The 20,468-nt window shown below is 56.4% G+C and overlaps 1 protein-coding gene across 1 annotated transcript in view; it reads right to left on the reverse strand.

The window, feature by feature from the left end:
* PLXND1 (plexin D1) overlaps positions 1–19,605 on the reverse strand; it is a 59,028-nt gene extending 39,423 nt beyond the window's left edge. Inside the window, exons 1-2 of the mRNA XM_042911248.1 lie at positions 18,286–19,605; positions 53–229 (exon numbers count right to left, since the gene is read on the reverse strand). Coding sequence (XP_042767182.1) covers positions 53–229; positions 18,286–19,605 — 1,497 coding nt within the window. The remainder of the gene's footprint in view (positions 1–52; positions 230–18,285) is intronic.
* Positions 19,606–20,468: the final 863 nt, after the last annotated feature.

Consider the following 20,468-nt stretch of genomic DNA (forward strand, 5'->3'; position numbering starts at 1 on the left):
CCCACACCCTCCACCTCCCTCAGACTCCCCGGCCCTGACCCCCCAGCCCTACCTTGAGCAGCCGCCCACTGACTGTGCCCAGGAAGACCACTGTGTAGTTGCTGACACTGGCCACGGCCACAGAGGAGAGGCCCGGGGCTCGGAACACAGGCGTGGCCTTCAAGGGCTGCAGGATGGACAGTGGGTGCTGCAGGTGCGCAGCCCCACAGTCCAGTTGCTCCGGCTGCAGCTGGAAGAGAAGCAGTATGTCACACCTTGGCTCTAGAAACTTCTTTGGCTCCATGCCCACACTGTATGTCAGACCTCAGCATCAGAGCTTTAAAATCACGCTGCCGTTTTACACGCCCTGCTCTGGGCTGGGGCCCAAGCATAAGCAGGACCCTATCCCTGATCGCAGATGGACCCCTGACCTCAGCTTCAGTCCCAGAGCTGCCCCGGAGACATGACATTTCAGGCAGTAAGAACCACATAGGAAAAGTTATGGGACGGAGGCAAGAAGAGCCGGCAACGGGGCAAGGTCAGGAGGCCGGGAAGGTGAGGACAGGGTGAGGCCTGCACACCCTCATGACCTTGGAGCTGCCCCTCCTGACGGGTCACAGCGGGCAGAGCAGAGGAGCCCACACCAGACCATCCTCTGCTTCAACTTACCTGCTGATACCCAAGAGGTATCCCTCCTGCCTTGGCTGGGTCTCGACAGCAACCAGGGGGGTTTCCTTCTCCCAGGTCCTCTGCTCTGACCCCGGCACCACCATCCAAGTTCCCAACAGCTCACCAGACCCCAGACTGAGCCCCTCCCCTCCTTCCCCAAGATACATCCCCCCACCTGCCCACATCACAGACGGGCAAACGAAGGCAAGGCGAGTCCAAAGGCACAGCCCTGCCATCTGCATCAGCCCGGTGCCACCCCAAGTGGCGACCCAGTCCCACCACACACTGGAGTGAGACCAACGCAGCTGGTGACCCCAGTCCCCAGCCACTCCCTGGACTCATTCCCACCTCCCCCCGTGTCTTGTTGCTTCTTCCAAAGGATCCTTGTGCAGTTTGCACAAAGATACAAAACAGGCCTCCAGGATGCACCTTTGAGAAGATAACTGCGCAAATCCACAAGGATGCAGACACAAGCATGGTTTAGAAGAGGAGGCGGGGGAACACAACCTCAGTGTCCAGCAGGATTGAGCATGAAAATAATGGCCCATGGTCCAGGAGGGCTGCCCCCACCCCTTGGTGACACCTCAGCTCTGTATGGATTATGACGGAAAGATAGCTGGCTGAGAAAAGTCACAGGATATCATAGGGACCATTTTGGTAAAGCTAGTGCATACACAATGAGGTAACGGTCACAACAGTAGACACATTAACAGGCTGTGTTTACTGAGAACTGAGATTGTACCAGGACTGTGCATCGACTCCCTAAATCCTGGCAGCCCTATGAGGTCCCATGTCACAGATGGGGAAACTGAGACTCACAGGGGAAGGGGCCTGCTCTGGATCAGTTGCAATGTCGTTCTTCTACGATGAAAAACTGGCAGCAGACTTGAGCCACACCTCGGCCCCCTGGAGGCTGGGATGTGGGCATCGGCGGGTCTGAGCAGGGATTCAGAAGGTCACCAGAATGTAGCATCAGAACTGGCTTTAGGGTGTAGCCTTAGAGTCATTTTGCTGTGGCTTAAAAAAATTTTTTTTTAACGTTTATCCATTTTTGAGAGAGACAGAGACACAGCACAAACTGGGGAGGGGCAGTGAGAGGGAGACACAGAATGTGAAGCAGGCTCCAGGCTCTGAGCTGTCAGCACAGAGCCCAACGCGGGACTCAAATTTACAAACCATGAGATCATGACCTGAGCTGAAGTCGGACGTCAACCAACTGAGCCACCCAGGCACCCCCCAAAATTTTTTTTTCTTTTTTTTCTTTTTTTTTTTTTTAACGTTTATTTATTATTGAGAGACAGAGAGAGACAGAGCATGAGCGGGGGAGGGGCAGAGAGCAAGGGAGACACAGAATCTGAAGCAGGCTCCAGGCTCTGAGCTGTCAGCACAGAGCCCAAGTGGGGCTCGAAACCACAAACCACGAGATCATGACATGAGTCGAAGCTGGATGCTTAACTGATTGAGCTACCCAGGCGTTCCTGTTGTGTGTGTTTTTTTTTTAATTTCTCATTTATGCTTTTTGTAAGCCTAAGCCACTGGTGATGTGCCCATATGGGTTTTGCTCTAAAGCTCAGCTAGTTTTCAAAAACAAACAATAAATATGAGGTCCGCCCGTCCTTGGGTGAATAAATACAATTTGGGGCCCCACAGGCTTCCAGGTAGGGCCTGTATCCCACAGCGTCCCTGGGGGGCCAGGCCCTGAGCCCAGAGGTGGGGGAGGGTGGAGCTGGGGCCGCCCGGAGGCAGGACCCATGAGTGGGTAGTCTTCCCCAGGATGGCTGGAGGTGAGCAGGCAAGCCACCTCACTTCTTCGAGCCGCAGTTTATTCAACTATTAGGTAGGTACATCTCTTGCACCCTCCCTCACAAGAACAGGATGAGATCATTCACCATGAAGCGCCTGCACTGTGTGTAAATGCTCCAGAAGTATTGTCAGACACTGTTGCCATTTCAGATATGAGTGTCACTAAAATGATTATTATAAAGTGGAATTTGGAACAAATTGTGCCTACTTCAAAAGTTTTCCAGCTGGACTGCCCAGGAGCACCTTAAGTTAGCCCCTCTGGTCTGGACCCACTCTGGCCTCAACCTGTCCCCCTGAACAAGGGAGCCCTTTAAAAATGCAAAGAAATGGGTGCCTGGCTGGCTCAGTTGGTTAAGCATACGGCTTCGACTCAGGTCATGATCTCCTGGTTTGTGAGTTTGAGCCCCACATAGGGCTCTGTGTTGACGGTTCAGAGTCTGGATACTGCTTTGGACTCTGTGTCTCCCTCTCTCTCTGCCCCTCCCCCACTTGCACACTGTCTCTCTCTCTCTCTCTCTCTCTCTGTCAAAAATAAATAAACATTAAAAAAATGTAAAAATTTTTAAAAAATGCAAAGAGGTCTCTCCTGCTTGAAACTTCTGATGGTTTACACAACACTCAGAATAAACACTGGATCCTAATCCTCCCTTCAGGGGCTATGGGCCCATCTAAGCCCATCCCATACCTTCCTCACCCACACTCCTCCTCCACTCCAGCCACATGGGCCTCATTTCTGTTGCTCATACACTGGGCCCTGCCTCAGGGCCTTTGCCCTTGCTGTTCCCTCTGCCTGGGGTGTCATTCCCAGACAGTGTCTGGGGTGTCACAGAGTTGGCTCCTTCTTGTCTTTCAGCTTCAGACCTACCCTGCCTGACTTTATTCTGTATGCCCGAGGTGGGGGTCAGCTGTGGAAAGAGGGTGCTGAACCACTTCCCCGGCTGCCTCTCCCAGGTCCTGGGCTCACCCCTCAGCAGTCCTGCAGCTGCAGGGAAGAGGTGAGGGGGGCACTGTCAGCAAGCAGGCAGGAGAGTGGGCACTTGGGCCCAAGGCCTGCCACGAGGGAAGCTTCTACTAGGGGTTACATAACTTTTCTTCACTGAATATGGATTACTTGCGTCATGAAATAATAAGCTGTTTTAAAATTAAAATTGTAAACCCTTGCCTGGGGGACATGATTTTCCTCCCTGAGCTCTGAGAGAGGGGGAGGGAAGGGAAGACCCGGGAGGCCCCAGATGACACCTCTGGGGTTTTCTGCCCTGGGCCTTGCAATGGGGGACCCCAGCCAGCCAAGAGAAGCCGGACAAGGCACCCAGATCACAGTGATTTGTGGGCTGGGCGGCAGAGTGGATGAGGCAGGAGCACGCTGGGAATCCAGCTCTCGCCTGCCCGCCCTGACGTTCACAAGCCATTAATTCTGTACCGAAGGAATTTTCTAAAAAGCCTTTCCTCCAACTTTTTTTTTTTCTTATCCTAAAAATAAAATCTAAAAAAAAATTTTTAAAGGAGAAGTAACCCCTGTCAGCTGCTCTGAATGATCTGTGCTCTGAGGGGGAAGCTGACTCCCCGACCGGCAGGAGAGATCACAAGGCTGCAAACTGGCTCAAAAGTGGAAGCTGGGAGACATGTCCACCAAGCAGGCGGGAAATGCCTCCCCTGCTGGGGGAGTGGGCTGCAGGCTTGGGAAAGAGGAGACAGTGGCTTTGGGGACAGGACAGCCAGCCCAAGTGTGGCCTCAGCCGAACTCGGTCTCCAGGGGCAGTTAGCTCCACAGGCTCAAAATACCGCCCGGACCCTATGACAGACACTGTCTGAAATTCCTCCCCTAGCACCCGCCTTCTTTCAAGTCTCACTTTGCGTAGGTCTTTCAAAACACAAATGCCCCTGAGAGCAGGGGAGGGCCGGCCGATCACAGCAGTCCCCTCCAATCCAGTGGAGCCACCATTCCAGGCACAAAACTGGTTAATTCCTCTCCGGAATAAAACCCTTCTCCAGCTCCTGGCTGTCCTTAGGAGCAAGCCTGGCATTCAAGGCCTTTGGATCTGGTTCCAACCGCTTAAGCTTCAAGTCTTGCTCTTTTCGTCTGTCCCACCCTCTGCTCTGACCACACCAACCTCTGCAATTCCTCAAATGTGGCCACACCTTCCCACCAGGGCTCCTGATCCTTCATAATGTTATTCCCTCAGCAGCCAATGCCCTTCCCACACCTCTGAGCCCTCATACTTCCCCTGGCCCATCAGTCCCCCTTGTCTTGGCTCATGTTATTCCCTTTGTCAGACATGCCCAGGCAGCAAGTTTTTCACCAGCTTTCAAGATGTGCCTCAAAACACACACACACACACACACACACACACACACACACACACACACACACACATATATCCCCTCTTCTGTGATAGCACTGTTCTGGTCACCACTTTCATTTATCATGATAGCATAAACATGAGCTTCTCCAGGGTGGAGACTACACTCCAGGGTGAGTGTTTCCTAAAGAAAGGAGACTAATTTTGACTAAAGTGTGATTGACTGTATTCAGCTGCTGCTTTTCCAGAGATTGAGAGCAACACTGCCATGCTGGGTGCTGGAGAACGAGACTGACATATGGGCCAACCGTATGCCTAGTGTGTGTGTGGCAACACGGGAATCGGGTGTTCAGACCCAGGCGGCACCTGGCTGGTACTTTTAGTTCCTCTAAAAGCCTCAGTTTCTCCCTCTCTGAAATGGGATGAGCAATAGCTGACTGCTGGTCTCAGCTTTTTCCTGAGAGCAGGACACACCCTCCCTCTTCAGCTAGCTGCCTCCTGGGGCCAAAGCTCTGCTCTGCCCACTCTCCCATTAAAACTCTGACATATTGATTTCACTACCAACTGTAATTGTGTTGACTTTCTCTTCCCAGGAAGCCAGTGGGAGCACGAGCTTCAAGAGCCCAGTTTCTCAGGCCTCTGCATCCTGCCCACGGACCCCACCAAACCTCAGCCCCACCGCAGGTGGCTCCGAGGAGGATGAGGCGGCAATGGGGGGCCGGCGTGGCAGGCTGCAAGGCCCAGTGGTTCCGTCCTGGCGATAGACTACACCGGCTGTTGGGGCTTTGTGCTTGGGAATTGAGGGCACTTTTCCACCTCAAGTTTTTGATGGTTATTGAATCGAGATCCCAGGAAAGTGAAGTTTAACTGTGAGGACCTGGAAGGGCACAATGGCTTTCAGGTATTAAAAAATATACCTGGGCTGGGGCTGGACCAAACCCCCTTCTATTCACCCTCCACGGTGGCCAAAGGGAGCTTGTAAAACTGCAAAGCACTAAATGCAATGTGGGACCCTGGAAAAGAAAAAAAGAATATTCGTGGAGTAAAGTCTGGAGTTTAGTTGAGAGTAAAGTACTAAGTTGGTTTCTTAGTTTTGACAAATGTACCATGGGAATATAGAACCTCAGCAATGGGGAAAACGGGAAGGAGGGTACACAGGAATTATCTGTCTTTGTACCTTTCCTATACATCTAAAGTTATTCCAAAATAAAAAGGTTATTTAAAAAAACAAACAAGCAGGGGCACCTGGGTGGTTCAGTTGGTTAAGTGTCCAATTTCAGCTCAGGTCATGATCTCAAGGTTCATGGGTTTGAGTCCCACGCTGGGCTCTGTGCTGACAGCTCGGAGCCTGGAGCCTGCTTCAGATTCTGTGTGTGTGTGTGTGTGTGTGTGTCCCTCTCCCGCTCTCATTCTCTCTCTCTCTCTCTCTCAAAAATAAATAAACATTAAAAAATTTTAAAAAGAAAAAACCAATCACAAACCAATTTGTGTCACCTCTGAAGCTCAACAGCCTTCCATGGATCCCTAGTGCCCTCAGTATAAACCCAAACTTTGCTCCTGGGCTCTCAAGACCCTGCTCCACCTGGCCTGCCCCCCTCCCACCCTGGGGCTCCTCTCAGTGCTGTTCCCTGCCAACTCTTCCTTCAGCTCGGATAGCCAAAGAGGATGAATTCTCCGTCAGGAGACTGCTGCAGAGACAGGGACTAGAGGAGACGGAGCAAGCAAGGATCAGGTAGGGTGGTGATGGGGGTCTGACAGGCAGCCTGCAGGGGGCCACAAAAGCCACTAAACTCTGCAGGATTGTTGTTTCACACAAAGCCCTGTTGAATAGCCCCTACCCCCACCCTTCTTCAGAAGCCCTGAGGATAAAGGGGGAAGCATTGTCAAGGTTCACCCATGGTACCCAGGTTGGGATTTGAAGCCACGCTTGTGACCTCAAACCCAAACTTCCCCTTCTAACTTAAGCCCCTGCAGTTTCTTGGAAACCACAGCTATTGGCTATGGCTCCAGATTCCACTAAGCCGACGCCTCCACTGACGATAAACTGAGTCATTGAAAGAGCCATGGGCCTACTGTGTGTCAGCCCAGGGAGGAAACAGGATGGACCTGGCTCTAACGGGCATCCGGCAATGACCCCACACCAAGGAGGAAGACGCCTCCTGCCTGGGAAGGAAATACCAGCACCTCCCAGTGGGTGATCAAGATGCTTATTTCCTGGAGGGTGGGCGGGGACAGAATGTCCAACTGAGCCACAGAAAACAGTCAAGAGGCCTGGCTCCGAGCCAGAGGTGAAACCGAGGCATAGAGAGGGGCAGAGGCTTCCTCAGGACAACAGTGTGATAATTCCCTACCTGACGCCAGGCTGCCTGAATCAGGCAGGAAAAACCTAAGAAGTAGCAATGGACACAGCAGCTAGGGTAGACCCTTCCAGAGTTTCAGAGAGGAGCACCTCTGTACCCCTGACCCTTCTCTGGAGGAGGTGGGTCACCCGGCCCCAGGGCACTGAATTCATCAAGGCAAGCTGAGACCATCTGGAAGGGTCGTGTCAACCTGCCAGCCAGGCCATCCTTAGCACGATATGTCTGTCTAGCCACAACTGGCACCCTAGACTCTGCCACCAAGCTGGACACAGCCTGGAGGGACAGCCCCCAGGCTGAGATCAGGGGCCTGGCTGGATTGAAGATCTGCTGTGGGTAGGCCCCAAGCAGAGCTACCTCACAGGCACACTCTTGTTGTGTTCCCATTTTACAGACAGAGAAACTGAGGCTCCTGACGTACTAAGTCTTGTGGCTCATTACTCGCTCTGGGATGCCACATCCCGTCTGAGCCTCAGTCTCCGCATCTGTAAAGTGGCGACAATAACAGCACCCTCCATAGAGAGCTGCTGGAAAGAGCTCAGCTCACAGCAGCCCTTGAAACTGACAACCGCGGATACTCAGTAAACGTTCCCAATTAGCGGTGCAGGTCACACGGGAGCCTGGCAGGACAGACAGTTCCACCACTTCCCAAAGTCAAGCATCTACCCTCACCCACAGCGAGGATGGGTGCTGGGAGCTCGGCCGAGGCCTGCTCCGCTCAGGCCTGCCTGGGAACTACTACCACAGCCGCTGACTCAAGCAGCCATTGTTTTGTTAGCTGGACGTGGCCCCCCAGACACCCGGCTCCCCCTTCTTGAAGCTGTTTCTCATTCTGGCCCAGCCTGGCCCCATTTCCAGCCCTGCCCCCTTCCCCTCGCACCGCCCCCACCCCCGGGGGGTCCCAGAGGAACACAGTGTGGGATGGGCAGCCAGCGACTCTTCTCCTCTTCCCTGGGCAGGGAAGTCACTCCCTCTCGCCAGCTCTACTGGGGGGGGGAAGGGGGGAGGAAGGCGGGCAGAGTGCTGCGGCTCCAGCCCCTCCTTTCCCTGGAACAGTTTCTGTCCCAGCCTCTTCCCCTGGAGGGGATGCCGGCCAGGAGAAGCTGAGAGCCGCAGCTGCCTCTCTTGGGCACATTTGGCCTCCTTCCTTCTGGGGCTAAGGGGCCCTGGAGAGTGGAACTCACACCCTGCTCCCTGTCCCCTGGGTGTTGGCCTCCATCCCAGAGGAGGGGACTGATTGTGGACATGGCTGAGGGGACAGGGCTGGCTTGAGGCCCTCAGCAAACATCTCTGGTCTGGGTCCCATGTTCTGGGGACATAGAGGGGACACACTGGTCCCTGTCTCCAGCTGCCCACATCCCAGTTCAGCGACCACCCCCAAGTCAGGAAGGGACAGCTTTAAGATAATCAAGATACAGTAGTATAAACAACACGACCATAATAAGCAGCTATGGTTTACTTTGTGCCCCTGCCTGTGCAGCCTCACTTAACCCTAATAAGTCAGTGCTACTTTATAGCAAAGGACACTGAGGCACAGAGCAGTGACTTGTCCAGGGTCACACAGCCAGAAGGGCCAGATGTGAGCCTCAAACCTAGGCAGGCTGGCTACAGAGTCCTCACCCTTAACCCCGGCCTCTCCACCCAACACTCTGCTGGGCATTGTCAACGGCTGCTGGGAGCCTGGCTGCCTGGAGCTGTAGAGGCCCTTGATGGCAAGCTAGGGAAACCGAGGCCAATTAAGGAGATGGCTACCTCTGGAGACACAGATGTTGGACGGGCCCCGGGTGGGGCATGGGAGCAGAGGTGACCTCCAGAAGGCCATGCAGCTCCTTTCCCGGGCCTGGCCTCCAATTCAAGGCCTCTGCCCACTGCCCCCCCATTATTTACCGATCAGAGCAGAAAGCACTACATGATTAACGCCCCGCTGGGGCCTCGCTGGGCCTCATAATGGAGCTTCGAGCTTCCTCCCTCCTCTAGCGTGTGATTTATCGTGTTTCAGGGTAAAGGATGGTGGACTGGGAGGGGCCAGCCCCGCTGGCCCAGCAGATCTCGGATCTCAGTGGCATCGAGCGTCAGCGGGAAAGTGGGCCGTGCAGGGGCCCATCCAGGCAGCCTGTTGGGTTCGGCCCTGGCCCAAACACGGACTTTGAAAAAAAGAGAACAGCCACACTCCGGGGGTAGCCAGGATCCAAATGCACGTGGCTGGTGCCAGGAGACTTTCTAGGCCTGTCCCCACGCGGCACCGGCTGGTTTCCATGGCAATCCCCACACCGTTGTCAGAGCTGGAGAGGCCCATGGGAGTCACCTGGTCCAGCCACAGTGGGGGCTCTGGGAGAGAGCCTCCTGCTCCTGCCAGCACCTAGCAGGGCTGATAAGGGGCCAGCAGCTATGGAGTCCCTTCTAGAACCAGATCAACTATGTCTCACTCTTCTCCCAAAGCCTTGATGGCTCCCCACAGCCCACAGGACAGCATCCAAATCCTTGGCCTGCACCCCAGACCCCACACACTCTAAACTTCATCTCTGCCTGCTACCCGAGCCATATTCTACCACATCTCTGGGCCTCTGCCTCTGCCTGCCTTCCCCAGGCCCATGTGCCATATTCCTGCTCCACCATCCCCCTCCTCCAGGAAGCCTTCCTTGACTCCCTCAGAAGAGGCTGGTCAGTGTGCAACCTTGGTTGCAGCATATCTTCTGTCATGATCTCCTCTCTGACTGTCTGGGAGCTCCTGGAGGGTAGGGGCAGAGTCTGATTCATCCCTTTTGGGGGGCTGTCATGTAACAAAGCTGAGTCCCCTCCTATACTGCCACACTCTAGACAACCCTCCACCAGGAGCAAGGACAGACAGAAGACGCCGCTCAGGAGGTGCTGGGCTCTGGTGGGTGAAGGCGGAGGCAGCTGCAGTCCTGGGGAATAGAAGCCCCTCACCTGGGACCATGCTGGGCACTGGGGCTCACTGGGAAGCTCTCAGGACTCCTCACAGCAGCCCCAGCCAGGCTACAGCTTCCCTGGGTGTCTGTTTCTTCACCTTTAAAACAGACCCATTCAGGGGCACCTGGGTGGCTCAGTCAGTTAAGATCCGACTTAGGCTCAGGTCATGATCTCATGGGTCTGTGGGTTCAAGCCCCATGTGGGACTCTGTGCTAACAGTTCAGAGCCTGGAGCCTGCTTCAGATTCTCTCTCTCTGTCTCTCCCTCTGCCCCTTCCCTGCTCACATTCTGTCTCTTTCTCACACACATACACACACACACACATACACATTAAAAAAAAACAGACCCATTCACCTCTTCCCACTGTGGCCTTGAGGGCCCCTTTGGATCACATCCCTTTAGTCAATGTTTTGGGAGGAACCAGGGAGTAAAGGTGACGAGCACAGGCTTGCAGCCAGATACCCACCCCACCTTTTACCCACTGTGTGACCTCTGGCATGTCACCTAACCTCTCTGGGCCTCTGTTTCCCCTTTCTGTAGATGAGGTATAACACTCATCTCATCCCATTTCTGGGGAGATTTAAAAAAGATAGACTATATACAAAGAGCTTTTGTAGTACGTCTGACACAAAGTAAGTTCCCAAGAAACAGTAGCATTAACCGCGATAATAATGATGCTGGCAGAAGCAGTTCTGTCGGTGAGCGCCTCCTTGCCACCCCCCAGACCAACTCAGATGGGGAAACTGAAGTCCGGAAAGGGGATGGGACCCCTCACCGCCAGGGCCTCAGGCTTTCATGCTCCTCTTCCATACACATCATGTCTGTCCTCCCTCCAACAAACAGAACACAGAACCTGGCCAGTTTTCCTAACCTTTGTGAAAACCAGCAGCCACGGGCCAGCAAATCTGACTCTTGGAGAGCGTTTTTGCAGGGAGCTGATGACGACTGACACAGTCTCCGCTGAACGCCAGGCTGCCCCGTTCTTCCCTATGCTGAACCCATTCTACAGGTGAGGAAAAAGAGGACCAGAGGAGGTAAGCGGCTTGCCAGAGGCCACAGCTAGGAAGGTACGGAGCCAGGATTTGAATTCGGGGTGTCGGCGCCAGGGTCCAGCACTCATGTGCCACTTCGGGCCTGCCTGGGTGTGGCAGGTCCTAACTGTGGTTAAGGCCAACACAGATCCTTCATCCACTCTCCTAGCAAACCCTGGATGGTGAAGTGCTGCCCTGGAGGGAGGCAGCCTTCCCAGCCCCAGTACCCGGCTGGCATGGTCCAGGGCGGGGCTTAGTGCTGAAAGACATTTGCCAAGTCGTCATTCAAACTGACCACATCCCTCACTTGCACACTCAAAGGGGCAGGAGGCTCACTCGTTCCAGAGCCCAGAGGATCACATTTTTAGCGATGAATGCAACTAGTGCTTCCCCGCCTTCCCCACTTCCTCAAAAGGCCTGATCAGCCCCTGCCTCGACAGATGCCCCGGCCAGCCTCACCCCACTCTGGAACTGAGTCACCACAGCAATAGCTCCCAGCTTCCACCCGGGGCCCATGTGGAGGTGCGACCACACAACGGGGTTTCTACAAAGGGCCACGCCCAAGTCTCCACGGGGCAAGGGTAACCGAAAAACTCCCAGCTGAGAGCTCACCAGCCATCGCCCAGCATGGACTCTGGGGCCAGACAGCCAATCTGCAGATCCCCACTCCCGCTAACCAGCTGTGTGGCCCTGGCCCTCAGTTTCCCCATCTGTAACAGCACTTCCTGCCTCATGGCGGGAGGGGTGGGGGGTGGGGGTGGGGCTCTGAGTTCAAACACACTGGTGCTCACGAAGGGCCAACACAGTGACCCCACTCAGAACTGGGAGCCCAGCGATGATTATTTTTCAGCCCCAGAGAGCTGACCGGGGCACCTTCCCTCCACACACCCCTTAAGTCCGTCAGATGTTCAGCGTCTGCCCGGCCACCAGCAGTGACACCGTGCCCACTCTCTCCATGTCTTCCTATCTCTGAGCTCACTCGGCTGGGGCGGCCCTAGACACACCCGCGCCTCACCCCTCTGTCTCGACCACCTAGGTCACCTTTAGGACCTGGTGTGATCCCATCTCCTCCAAGAGGCTGACCCCTTCCTCTGAGCACTCCCTACTCTGCTGGCCATTTTGCATGCCAAGCACACTTTTCTTAGACATAGCTTTTCCCTCCTGTTACTAATACCTCCTCCTACCATTTCCTGGGCAGTGCATGTGAGATTTTAACCTGCCCATATCCTCAGAGGGAGACACTGTTCCATTTACAATGAGGAAGCACGAGGCCCAGAGAGAGTAAATGACTCTCCCTGGGTCACACAGTTTATGGGCAGAACAATGGGACTCGATATCTTATACCTGGGAATCAGGACTGGTGACCTTACCAGGGTGCACTGGGATATTAACCATCACCTGGCCCAAGGCCTGTCTGTCTCTCTAGGCTAGAAGATCATCCTGACCAACCTTGCTGGAACCCCCTAGGAACCACCAAGTGTCTGCTTGTACCATTGGCCACAGGGAACGCTCCCAGCCCCCAGCCCGACTCCAAATGTAAAGCCCATCTTGGAAGCTCTGTCTCTCTCCACCTCCACCCAGCATTTCAGCCCCTAAATTGGTTCAGAAAACGCCTTCTTGACGATGAGCACCCACCCACAGCATGCCAGTTTAAAACAGCCTGAGGGTTTTTTTTCCACCTTTACTATAAAAAGACACCTTGAAAATGCAGCATTGGCATTTCCCTGTTGGTTTTCCTTTTGGCTTAAAAAAAACAAATACCACGGTCACTCAAAGGTTGAGAGGAAAGATTCAGGGAAGAGAGTTAGACTCAGCCTGCCCTTGCCTTGCTGGGTAACCCTGTGCCTCACTTTCCCCATCAACAGCACACAGCAACTCCCCAACTCACTCTCACCTCAAACATGAACTGAGGAAAGGGATCCAAGCCACACGCAATGGAGGACAATTTTCTCACTCAAAATCATGCATGCAACAGCCCCAGATAATGCCGGAACCAGGGACAAAGCTGGGGCCCTCTGAAGCCTGGGGCGGGGCGGGGGGATTTGACAAGGTTCCCTGCTTCTGACCTCACACCTTGGCAGCTCCTCCCTTCTCTGGTTCTCTGGCACACTCCTGGATGGAAGGGGGCAGCAGAGGCTAAGATTTCATGGTCTTAAATGTGGAGAGCAAAGGATAAAGCTCACCAGGTGAGAAGCTACAATGTCTGGGATCACTCTGGCCAAGGCTCTGGACTCGTGGGGTCAAAAGACCCCCCAAAACAAGGGTGAAAGGCTGGGCTTCCAGAGGCCCACCCGAACCACCTCACTTGGAGGTGAGATGTCCCTGGGGAACAGGCAGAAGTGCAGGGTCCAGTCCCCCATGCCTGCCCCACTGAGACCAGCTGGTGCTGGAGAAGTCAGGCCAGATGGGTCTGGGAGGAAAGGGATTCCAGGGCCCTAGATCTTGCCCGACACTCCAGAAGCAAATTAATTCTCTCCCCCACAGGCACCCGATTGCATGCCTTATTCCAACAGCACCCACTTCTATCCCGATGCTGGGCCGGACCGGGCAGCCTCCTTCTCTACCCTGTCCGCCGCTGGGGCTGCACCCTGGCACCCAAATCTGTCTTGAACCCACCGCTTCCCTCTGTGCCCTCAGACCAGGCCGTGCACAGCCCCTGAGAGCAGGGCCTGACACAGGCCTTCACCACTGCACCCAGTGCCCACCACAAGGCCTGGCACACAGCAGGTGCTCGAGAAATATTTGCAAGTCAGCGAGCAAATCTCTAGCCTGGAAGACAGCACCAGCCCTCCAACCAGTCTCCCTGCCTCTCATCTTTCCCCTCACCAGCCACCTAGGGACTCGCTAAAATAATTACATTAAAAACAATCATAGTACAGTTAACCTTTATTTTTTCTATGTTTATTTATTTTTGAGAGAGAGACAGAGCATGAGCAGAAGAGAGGGAGAGGGAGACACAGAATCTGAAGCAGGCTCCAGGCTCCGAGCTGTCAGCACAGAGCCTGACACGGGGCTCGAACTCACAAACTGTGAGATCCTGACCTGAGCCGAAGTCGGACACTTAACCAACTGGGTCACCCAGGCGCCCCATAGTACAGTTGACCTTTAAACAATGTGGGTTTGAACTGCACAGGTCCACTTACATGTGGAATTTTTATAGCACGGTACTGTAAATGTATTTTCTCTTCCTTCTGATTTTCTTAATGTTTTATTTTCTCTAGCGTACTTTATTGTGAGAATATGGTATATAATACACATGGCATATAAAATATATGTTAGTCACTGTTTATATTATTGGTGAGATTCCCAGTCAACAGGAGGCTATTAGTAGTTAAGTTCTGGGGAGTCAAAAGTTATGTGCAGGTTTTCGACTGTGCAGGGGGTCGGCACCCCTAACCCCTGAGTTGTTCAAGGGTCAAATGTAACTGCAAACGTGTGCCGGGCACTCTACTAAGAATTTTACAGGTATTAGCTCATTTAATTCCCCACAACAGTCCTATGAGGTAAATGCTTTATTATCGCTCCCATTCTACAGAGGGGGAAAGTGAGATGCTCATTCAAAAATTTTTTAAATGTTTATTTATTTTTGAGAGAGACAGAGTGTGAGTCGGGAACGGGCAGAGAGACGGAGACAAAATCTGAAGCAGGTTCCAAGCTGGCAGCAAAGAGCCTGACACAGGGCTTGAACTCACAAACAGGTGAGATCATAACCTGAAGTCAGCCACTTAACCACTGAGCCACCCAGGTGCTGCATGACGTGCTCAGATCACAGTACTCCTCTGGCTAAGACCCTTCATAACTCCCACCTCCCCAGGATACAGTCCCAACTCCACAGTGTGGCCTCTCTACACCTGCAAGCCCCGCCCACTTCTCCCAGCCTTCTCTCACATCCTCCCCACTCCCCCCACCACAGGGACCACCTTCCATTCCTCCAGCTTTCCTTGCTGTTTCCTACTTCCATGCTTAGGCACAGGCTGTTCCCTCTGCCTGGACCCTTTCATCTTCTGCCAGCTTCATGTAGCCGACCCCTGCTCATCCCCCCACCTCTGCATTGATAGCACCTCTCCCAGAGGCTGTGATGTCCTCTGTCAGGGCTCCCACTGTCCAGCTTTTCCTATTACCCCCACCCCTGGCCCCCTGGGATCTAAGTGCATGGCCACATATTTGTCCTCTGCTCACCTGCATGGGCCACGAGAGCAGAAACTGAGGCACCACTGGTCTCCAGCACATAGCACTGGCTGGGGCACACAGTAGGGACTTAGGAAGTGTCTATCGAGGCCTCCATCTGGGGCTAGAGGTGGGAAATTGTGGGGTCTTTACTGCTACAGAACAAGCCAAAAGAGGTCACTGCTGTCCAGGACCAAGCCCAGACCTGTGTTAATAAGGCCCCTGGGATAATACCGACAAGAACAGCAGAGAGCTATCAGGTGCTTACTACATGCCAGGTACCAAGCACTTATGTTCATTCATTCATTTAGTTCTTTAAGCGGTCCTTAGAGATTTTGTTTTTATTGTCCCCACTTTACAGCATAGGGAACTGAGGCTCAAAGAGGTTAAGTCACTTGCCCAGGTCACACAGCTGGGAAGTGACAGAGTATGATTTGAATCCAGGAAACAAAGTCCAAGTTCTTAGCCTATAACTGGGGAGCTGGCAACAGGCTGGAGCAAGAATAACGGATCCCCCTCCACACTCCCCACCCATGGCTACACCAGAGGCCCAGACCCTCGGGCCTTGGACACATCTGGGAGATACTGCCCAGTGGCACTGATCTGAGCCCACAACAGGGCATGGGAAAAGGGAGAGAGGTGTGGTGGGGACACAGGGAGTGTGGCCGAGGAGGACCAGGAATCCACCCCACCTTGGCATGGGGAGAAGGCCGAAGGCCGCTTTGTCCCTGGGGCTACGTCCCTGGAGAGGCCCTGCCCCTCTAAGGAGAAGGAAGCCCTAGCCCACTTCAGCAGAGTGAGTCACTGCACCAGGCCAGGCTGGGGACCGTGGGAACCAGGACGATTCCTGCAGAGGGGGAGGGGGATACTGCGGTGGCGGCGGCCTGAGGAATCCCATGCATCAACCCACACCAAGGGCCTGGATGGACACACAGGCCCTGGAAAGGCTAAGGAAGGCCCAGGGGCTGGCCCGACCTCAGCCCTGGCTACCACAGTAGGGTCTTCCCTCTGTAGAGCAGGGACTGACTCCCCACTCACCTCCTCTGGCCCTGAGACCCCCAAACAAAGCTTGTACCCTCAAACGCACCCCTTTGGAGGATGTGGCTCTGAGGAGGGGAATGGTAGATGTCCCAGTCACAGTGCTGGGCAGTCAACCCTGACCTGGCCAGCCCCCGTGGGTGGCGATCTGCCCTGCTCACCCACCGTGACCTTTTATTTTCAGGGCAGTCAGCCAGCTGGTGGTGGACAGCCATGGGAGCACGAATGCAGGAGAAGGAATCTGCGTTTTCTCAAAGCCCCAGTGTTGGGCACACCCACGGGGGAATAATTAATCTCATGAGATTCTTCCCACAGCCTGAAGACCATGGAGGAGAGACAGGACAGGACCACGGGGGGCCTGGCCCCAAGGAGGGCTCACCAGGAAAAGGCTGAGTTCAGCATCTTGCTGAGGGAGAAACTGAGGCTTCCTAGGGGAGTGGCAAAGCTTGGGGTTGAAACGGACTCCCCAGATTCACGTGAGGGTACAGAGTAAGGAGAAGGCACAGGGTTCCACCTCTCAGGGCCCCCTGAACAAGTGACCCCTTGCTGGTGGGCTTTCTCCAGGGGAACTGCACAGAGCTCCCTTCTCCCCCACTGTGTCATAAACCTCCCCCAAGGTCAACACACACAGCGATCCCCCACCTGGCCCCTTCATCTCTGTTCAACCCAGCCCCAGCCTCCCGGGCCTTGTTCCCACCCCCCAGCTTTGCTGCCACACCTGGCCCTTCCTTACTCCCTCCTGAGCCCCTGGCACTCTCTCGCCCCCTGCACACCTCAGTACTGCACACAGTCCTGTTCACCTCCCTCTACTCTCTTGGCCCTGGCACCTCCCCACCCCAGCCACCTGAGACCCCTCCAACACACTTGCACGCGCGTACACACACACACACACACACACACACACACACACACTCCGAGCAACATGTCCATAAGGCAGCAAAGAATGGGTGGTGTTAAGGACACAGATGATGAGGGTAGACAGCCTAGATTGAAACCCTGCCTCTGCTAGTTCCCAGCTGTGTGATCTTGAGCAAGCTATTTAACCTCTCTGTTCCTCATTTTCTTCATCTGTAAAATGCGGATGAGAATAGAGACTACCTAAGAGGGTAGTTATAAGAACCAAGACAGTTATGCCATTTGATGCACTCAGTAGGCATTCCACAAGTGTTGTCTTGCTTGTCGTGCCCATGTCTGGTGCATGCTACATGCTCAGTATATATGTGTTGAATGAGTGGATAAAAATTGGCATCAGGAACACACCTATTTGCCAACCAGTGGCCTCCCCACAGTACCTACTAGTTCCCAAACACCTGTGTTCCCTGCCACATACATCCCAGTGCACACCCAGGCCCACTCTGCTGCACCAGTGACCTGCAGGACACATCCACCTGCCCTACACTCCTGCATAACCAGCTCAGGGACACACGAGTCTGGTGCATACACCCCGTCACTCCTCTTTGCTGCACACCCCCACCCATATCTGCAGGGCCCTGGTGCACACCGGTGTGCACACCTGCCACACCCAAGCACACATCTGCCAACTCCCAAGGGCAGCCCTGATAGGCTCACACAGCCAGCCCAGAACACACCTCTGGTCAGACATGCACTCACTTGCTCTGCACTCTGGACATGCCTAGGACCACCACTGCACACCTGGGCTAACACATGCTCTCTCCAGTGAACACCTGCAACCTCGACCCCTCCTACACACCTAGTTATGCTCACCTGTAACCCAGTACTCTCTCGAGTGCCCGCAGGCACACACCTGTACCATATTCGCACCAGTGCCCCCACCCTGGCTGACACCTATATCCTCGTGAGTACACCTGGGTCCCGACAAATGCACCGTGGCCCAGAGTACATACCTGGGTCTCCACACGGACATCTGGGTCCCACACGTTCACACCTGTGTCCCTCTCAGCGACAACGCGCCCAGTTACCCGCACGCTCTCCCTCCTGCCCCCCCACCCCCACCCCCACCCCAGCTGATGTCCGGCTCCCTTGGCGTACCTGGATGTTGCGCTTGCGCTCGCAGGCCGGCCCGGTGCCCTGCACCACGCTGTCGAGCACGGCCACCACGTCCGGTGCGGGCTCCACGAAGCAGGCGGTGCGCGCGGCGCGGATCGCGGCTTGCACGTCGGCGAAGCGGAAGGCGCACAGCGCGGCCGGAGTCGAGCGGGACGCGGGGGACCCCTGCGGCCGCTCGAAGACCGCAAAGAGCAGCTCGCGCGCGGGAAAGACGGACACCAGGCGGCTGTAGAGGTCGCCGCGGCCCGCGCCGCCCGCGCACTGCAAGCCCAGCTGGATGTAGGACTCGGTGAGCTTCTTGGCGTCGCCGCCGGCGCCGCGGGGCAGGCAGATGCGCGCCAGCAGGCTCCGCGCCTGGCTCTCCTTATCGCCCGCGCGCGCCTCGCTGTTGAGCGCCAGGTACGCGTAGGACGGGGCGCCCGGTGGCGGGTCGGGCGGGTGCAGGAAGGCGCGCACGAAGCCCAGCTTGTGTTGCTCCTTGGCTCCCTGCTTGATCTTGAGAATGTTGTCGTCGGAGGGGTTGAGGTCGAAGGTGAAGAGCTTGGCCAGGTCACCGCGCGCATCCAGGGAGCGGATGGCGATTTCGGGCGTGTTCTCGAAGCGGTGGTCCTCCAGGCTGCGGTTGCGCGGGAAGAAGGCGCTGCCGTAGCCGGTGTACGTGGCGCCCACGAGCAGGCGGCTGCCCCCTGTGCCGGCGGCCGGCGGCAGCACCAGCCCCACGGTGGACGCGTTCGGGTGGTTGGCCGCCACGTTGAGCATGCTGGGGAACACGGTGACGGGCTCCGCGGGCGGTGCGGCGGGGGGGAAGCGCACGGCCACAGCCGAGATGTTGCCCCGGCGCCGCAGCTGGCAGAAGCCCTGGTAGATGGACCCGCACACGACCACCAGGCCCTGGCCGGGGTCCAGCTGCAGGATCTTGTTGTAATTGTCGGTGAGGCGCCGCGGGTGCTCACACGAGGCCTGGGGCAGCTGCGGGGCGTGACACAGAGGGCTGTCGGCCACCGGGCCCACGGCCGCCTCGGCCTCCAGGCTCAGGTTGGCGCCCGACAGCTGGTAGAGGCGGTTGACGGCCGCCAAGTACACGGTCCCCGCCGCGCCGTCCAGGGCGAAGTTGTTGGTGGGCGTGGGCGAGGGGAACCGGCGTTGGATCTCCAGGGCGCCGGCCCGCGCCGCCCCCAGGAGCAGCAGCAGCGGCAGCAGCGGGCACGGGGATGGGGCCCGGAATGGCGGGCGCGGCGGCAGGGGGCTGGCCGCGGCGGCCCGAGCGCTAAGGGGTGCGCCGCCCGCGGCGCGACGAGCCATCCGGGCGTGCGCGGGCTGCGCGGCGCGGCGAGTGCATGGGGCGCGGCGCGGCCGGGAGCCGGGAGCCCGGAGGCGGCAGGAGGCGGGGGGCGGGCCCGGGCCGCGAGGCGCTTCCTGCCCGCGCCAGCGGCCCCCGGCCCCCGGCGCCCCGGCCCGGCTCAGCCGCGCCGCGCAACCCGGGGGCGGGGCGGGGGCGGCTCCGCTGCGGACACGCCCTCGCGCCCCGCCCCCGCCGCGCCCCGCCCGGCCGCGCCCCGCCTCCCGGGCCCCCTCCCGCCCCGGGCCCACCTCTCCAAGCGCCCCGGGCCCCTTCCCGGGGCTGCCCGCGGACCCCGCCCCGCCCCGCCCTCCCACCTCCGGGCCTCAGCTAGGCTGTCGGTGGGTCCGGCCGCCCCGCGCCCTCCAAGACTCTCCCGCGCGGCGCCCGCGGCCCCTAGGCTCCCTTTCCCGGCGCCGCCTCCGCCTCCGTCGCTCGTTCCTCTCGCTCGTTCCTCCCTCTTGGCCGCTTGGCCTGTGTGGCTCGGCTTGTTTCCTTTTTTCTTCCTCTTTCTCCCTGGTCTCTGTCCCTCTTAGTGTCTCCCTGTCTGTGTCTCTCCCCTCATGGCCCCCAACCCCGTGTGTGTTGTCTCCCTCTTTTCCTCGGTCTCTGGCTCTGCTTCCCTCTGACTCCCTTTTTGCCCTATCGGTTCTGTTATCACTACCCATTTCCCCCTCTCCCTTCTGTTTTTCTGTCCCTGGCTCTCCCTCTCTCTCCACGGCTCCCAATGTCTCCCATCCCTCGGAGGCCCCTCTCCTCCATCTCTGTCTGCCCCCATTCTTTCCCGCTCTGCCTTCCTGATGCACAGCCTTCCCTCGCTTTCAGC

Source organism: Panthera leo, chromosome A2 (assembly GCF_018350215.1).
Source record: "Panthera leo isolate Ple1 chromosome A2, P.leo_Ple1_pat1.1, whole genome shotgun sequence".
NCBI classification, from domain to species: Eukaryota; Metazoa; Chordata; class Mammalia; order Carnivora; family Felidae; genus Panthera; species Panthera leo.